This window comes from Postia placenta (genome assembly GCF_002117355.1).
Source record: "Postia placenta MAD-698-R-SB12 unplaced genomic scaffold POSPLAscaffold_16, whole genome shotgun sequence".
Classification (NCBI taxonomy): domain Eukaryota; kingdom Fungi; phylum Basidiomycota; class Agaricomycetes; order Polyporales; family Adustoporiaceae; genus Rhodonia; species Rhodonia placenta.
In genome coordinates this window covers 1,047,740-1,053,293 of record NW_020169847.1, presented here as the reverse complement: position 1 = coordinate 1,053,293, position 5,554 = coordinate 1,047,740, and the positions used below count along the sequence as shown (strand labels likewise).

General features: G+C 55.7%; 1 protein-coding gene across 1 annotated transcript; it reads right to left on the bottom strand.

The window, feature by feature from the left end:
* Nucleotides 1-3,482: 3,482 nt before the first annotated feature.
* POSPLADRAFT_1103640 (hypothetical protein) lies at nt 3,483-4,543 on the bottom strand (the record flags this gene model as incomplete). The annotated part of the gene is made up of 5 exons (XM_024483246.1): nt 3,483-3,947; nt 4,158-4,194; nt 4,332-4,364; nt 4,422-4,425; nt 4,483-4,543. Coding segments are annotated over 5 exons (600 nt in total), but the record flags the coding sequence as incomplete, so codon positions are not given.
* Between the last annotated feature and the right edge of the window lie 1,011 nt (nt 4,544-5,554).

Here is a 5,554-nt window from a genome sequence, read left to right as displayed (position 1 = left end):
GACGCGGCCCTGGGGGCCGGCGAGTCAGAGCGGCTGTGTCAGCGGGGCCCGAGCTGTGCCATGCGCTGCCGCCCCATCTAATCTAATCGTACAGTAGATAGTGACGCGTCCATATCAGGCAGGTAGTACAGAGGTCGCGGGTTCGAGCCTGCGAAAAGGAAAAATTAAAAAACGGCTAGGCGCTGTACCAACTCGTGACATTACCCCCCCCTCAACGGCGCATGACCTCATGCGAGGCGCCCTTGCCCATCTCCCACCCGGAGCGGCAGCGTGCTTCAGTCAGCGGCAAAGGCATTGGCTGAAAGTTGAGACCACCAAATGTAGCAGCGTTGAGTCGATGAGGGGCGTTTGGATTCTTCCGGTGGAAGTCGGCTATGAGGGCCGGCGCATTGGCAACATTGCGCGCCGGTTCCCATGACGTATGCGAGTCGTCATAACCCTTCCACTTGACGAGGTACTGCAGCTGACGCCGGAAGATCCGTGAATCCTTGATCCGCTCAACCTCGTACTCCTCGTCGCCCTCAACCTCGATTGCAGGCGGCTCCTCCGATTAGGGTCGTACAGCGCCAAGACTGGAGTCGTCGCGAAGAGCCGTTTGAGCTCATCGAAGGCATGCTGCTCTTCCTCACCCCAATGCCAGGGGTCATTCCCAGTGAGCCGGTCGAGTGGTTGCGAGATCTTAGCGAAGTCTTTGATAAAGCGGCGGTAGAAGTTGGAGAACCCCCGGAACTTCTGAACGTCTTTCTTGTTCCGGGGTACCGGCCACTCATTGATTCCTTTCAGCTTCGCGGGATCCATCGCTACCTCATCGCCACCGAACACATAGCCGACGTAGTCGACCTTGGGAACATCCCATTCGCATTTTTCAGGCTTCAGGAATAGATCATTATCCTGAAGGCGGCGCAGAACCTCGCGTGTGACCTTCTCATGCTCCTCTTTACTGGTGGAGAAGATGAGTATATCGTCCAGGTACACAAGGATCTTGCCACCGACGATGAGATTGTGGAAGATCTCGTTCATCATTGCCTGGAAAGTCGCGGGGGAGTTGGTGAGACCGAAGAACATCACCAAGGGCTCGTATAACCCTCGGTTAGTCACAAAGGCCGCCTTCCATTCGTCACCGGCCTTGATCCGGACGTTATTGTATCCCCATCGGACGTCGAACTTGGTGAAGAGCGTAGCGCCGCGGAGCTTATCCACCATCTCGGCGATCAACGGCAAGGGATAACGATTTTTGACCGTGATCGCGTTCAACCGGCGGTAGTCCTGCACAGGTCGAAGCGTCCCTTCCTTCTTTTTGATGAAGAAGAAGGGGGACGAGATGGGCGACTTCGATTCCTGTATGTAACCCTTCGCTAACTGCTCCTTTAGGAACTTGTCCAATTCCTCCTGCTCGTTGTTCGACAACGGGTATACCTTCGAATGGAAGGTCGAGTAGCCGGGCACGAGTTCGATCGCATGATCGTACGGCTTCCTTTCGGGTAACCATTCTGATGCTTCTTTGGAGAAGACATTCAGGAACTCGTGGTACTGTTTAGGTACCGACTCCTCGGCGGTCTTAACGACCTTCTTTTTGATCTCCTCCTCAGCAAACAGCTGGGAGTACGTATGTCCTGCTGCAACGAACAGCTGAGGAGTGCCGGGAAGCGTGACACCTTGCTCCCAGGCTTCGATCAAATCGGCCTCATCCCACTCTGCCTCCACCGGATCTTCTTCGGGTTCGAAGTCCGGGAGTACCTGACTCCGGCAGGCGCCTATAACCGGCCGTTTGGACTTCGGCGAACGCCTGCGCGCCGTGGGCCTGACCCCCGTATCACGCGCAGTCGCCGCTTGCTCCATTTGGTCAGTCCTCCTGGCACTGCACGTTTCAGGGCATTGCGACAATTTGAGGGAGCCCTTTTTCCAATCTATTTCGGGGTTGTGTTCGCGTAGCCAATCCAACCCAATGATCACATCTTCCGGACCGATGTCCGTGACCGTGAACACCGTCTTCTCGACGTGCTCTCCTATATGCATCCGTAGCACTGCTACCTCCGAGATGCTTCTGTCCTTGTTCAGGGTGCCGTCAATGTTGTACAGCAGAATTGGTTCCTTCAACTTCCGCGTTTGCACCTTATTTTTGATAATGAATCGCTTGTTGATAAACTTTGTGGTGGCTCCGCTGTCCACCATAGCGATTATGTCCTTGTGCCGTCTTTTCCCTTGAAGTCTTACTGGAATGTGAAAGTGCTGGGACCCCTGGTCCAACTCATACACCATTGCAGAAAACAATACATCGTACTTGTTACATGATACTCGCGGCCCGATGCGTGCGGCACGAAGCGCGGACCGGATCAAAAACCCTCTTCTTTCATCGCCCGATAGTGTTCGAGCTCCTCGCGCATCGACTTCACTTGTGCCATTAAGTTCGCCAGCTCCGATTGCTCGGATTTCGCTAAAGCGGCACTTATACTTGCCGAGGGTGATGTCGCGACGGGGGCGCTTGTTGCCGCCTGGGTTGAACCCGAGGCAACCGTAGACCGTGCGTCGGCGCGTTTTGTGTAAGGCTTGTCCTTACAATTGGGGCACTCGAAACGTCGGTACCCTTGTTTCCCACAGCCGAAGCATGTGCCAGGGAAGTTGCCTTTTCCGACGGCCGCATTGATGTTGGCCGAAGCTGCGTGTGACTGGGGTGCACCACCACGTGCCCCTCCGCGTTCTCGACCTTGGGCCGAGAAGAAGTTATTTAGCTCGGGCCGACGGGCCCGGCTGATGTCGAGAATCTGCTCGACCTCCGTGGCACGCTTCTCAGCTGCTTGCCACGTGGTGAAGGTCTCGAGCTCGATCTTCCGGTACACGCGGGAGGGGATGCCGCTCAGGTACTTGTCACGTAGCTCCAGGTCCCCATACCCAGAGCGATCCGCCGGACCCTTGAACAGCGCGGAGAATTCCGCAGCGGTGCGTTTTTCGCGGACCGACTTGTCCGCGCAGAGCTTTGCCAGCTCTACTTGTGCTGCCGCTTCGTCGTCGAGATTTCCGAAGCGGGCCCTAAAGGCGGCGGCAAAGGCCGCTTCGTTTGCGAACGGGGTCGTAGCCCCTTGCACACCCACCTGCACCGATGCGAGCTGGGCAAAGTAGGGAGTGGCCCAGGCGCGGGCGTCTCCATCGAGCAGGCTAAGGGCGACCTGCACCTTGAGTTTGATGGTGGTCAACGACGTGTTGACCAGCCAGTAGATGCGCAGCTGCGACAAGAACCGGTTGCATTCGATGACGGTCTTGCCATCGTAGCGGAGCGGGAGGAGGAGTTTTAAAGTCTCCTTGTCGGGGGCGGCTGCAGGGGAGGACATTATCGGCGTCGGGGGGGACGGAGGACGCTGCGGGGGTGGAGGCGGCTGTGGTGGCCCTCCGCTGGTCGAACTTCGAGAGGAGCGAGTGCTTGAGCGGCCTCTCGGCGGAGTCGGCGGTGAAGGCGCCGAAGGAAGTTCGGCGGGGGGGTTACGTACGTCAGGGACTGCTGACGCGGGGGCGAGCGCTGTCGGCGAGGCGGACCCAACAGAATCCTCGGACTCGGACTCCGAGACTCCTTCTTCACCTGCACCCTCCTCAGGCTCTGGCTCTGGCGCAGGGTCTGGAGGGAGATTTCCTCGAGCTTGACTGGACTCGGCGACAGTTTGGGGAAGGCGGGAGGTAGGGGAGACAGGGCGAGAGTGCCGCAAGGCAGATCGGGATGCGAGGGTGCTTCGGGGTCCGAGCGGGTGTTGCGCTCGTCGGATCGCTTTGTATCGAGGGTAATCTTCCTCGATCGATTGGGGTGTCCGATTTGGGCACGGCTGCTGCTCGCAACGGTAGAGGATAGTCTCAGGGCCGTCTGGGATGTAGACGTCGATGAGGTCCTGGGAGTCGAATGCGTGGATCTGACCTTGGCAGGCAGCCACGATGGATGGGGGGAGGACGGGAAGGTGCGCGTACTACGAAAGGCTGTGGTAGACTAGCTTACACCTACGGCGCCCGAGATGACACTAGGGTTCGCGATTCACGTGGGGCCCAGTACTGCTTTTGACTATTATGCAGCAGGAACCTAGTCCATGCATCCGGTTAAGGACAAGCACCGCCCACTGAAGTGCAGGTGCTGAAAGGTTCGTTCCCTGAGTGTTGGCGATGTAATGTAGGCTATCTACGTATCGTATAGTATCGTAAGGGTGCGCACCACCCGACCTATGGGAAAGGAAAGTGTGAGTATGTGGGTTCCGAGAGAACGCCGGTCGCTTGGGAGAGTTTCGACCTAATGTCGCGACTTGAGGTCAAGCGACAGGAAAAGACCTAGAAGCGAGGGGCATCCGACTGGTTCTCACCGAAGCGATGGTGAGCGAGGCTCAAACCTAAGGCTAGGGACAAGAATGTATTAGTTAGTAAGTAAAGGAAGTAAGTACAGGAGAGCTTACTGACCTAGGGACAAGAGGTCGAAACTGAGGTCCCTAGGGCAGCAGAGGCCGGCTTATATACAGGGGAGGTTAAGGGCAGGCTGTGCGCATTGGTCCGTGCGCAGCTGGTCCGTGCGCAGCATGCTGACGCGGCCCCGGGGGCCGGTGAGTCAGAGCGGCTGTGTCAGCGGAGCCCGAGCTGTGCCGTGCGCTGCCGCCCCATCTAATCTAATCGTACAGTAGATAGTGATGCGTCCATATCCGGTATGTAGTACAGAGGTCGCGGGTTCGAGCCCGCGAAAAGGAAAAAATTAAAAAACAGCTAGACGCCGTACCAACTCGTGACACCTTAGGTTTGAGTGCTGCTCACCATCGTTTCGGTGAGACTTAGTCAAACGCCCCCAGCCTTTAGGTTTTCTCCTGTCGCTTGACCCCAAGTCGCGACAGGGTTGGAACCTTCTGCGCGAACCCAGGAGCCGCCTTGAGGATAGATGGAAGTCCTTCTTGTGGTGGTGACGAAGCAACGGTCTGCTTGGTTGTACTGGAGAAGAGGAAATCCTATGAGGGCTGGTAATCCCAAGGGAACCAGGTTTACTGCATTGTTTGATGTGATGGTGGATGAGTTGTTCGACTAGGTAAAACTAGGAACATAGCTTTAGAAAGCTCAACCTTTTGATACAACGGTCTATACTCCTATATCAATGCCTGACTCGTAGACAATGAGCGAGGGCTTATGGACAGTGCGTCTTCCAGAAGATCGAGTGAGGAAGTCAAGAATGACCACTACCTCAAGCAAAGAAGAGCAGAGACTTGAATGAATAACCAGGTCGAACTTAGGGTTTGACCGACTAATGGTACAACTACTTATACAAGTACTGACTATGCATGGACCATCATGTCTATATGGTCGTGTTAGTGAAGAAAGAAACGTAGTGGTATGATGCCGAGTACAAAGTGCACACGGACCCCATTATGTAAGCTACATAATGTTCAACCTGCGGGTGAGCACTAAGATAGGCACCAGTATGGGCACTAGTAGTACAAAGAATAGAACGGAAAGACAAATGTTTCAATAATGGCATAACGTGGGGTTTCAGATGAATATTCTGTGGGAGCGTACAACAGGACAAAATAATGTGTCCAGTCAATGGAGG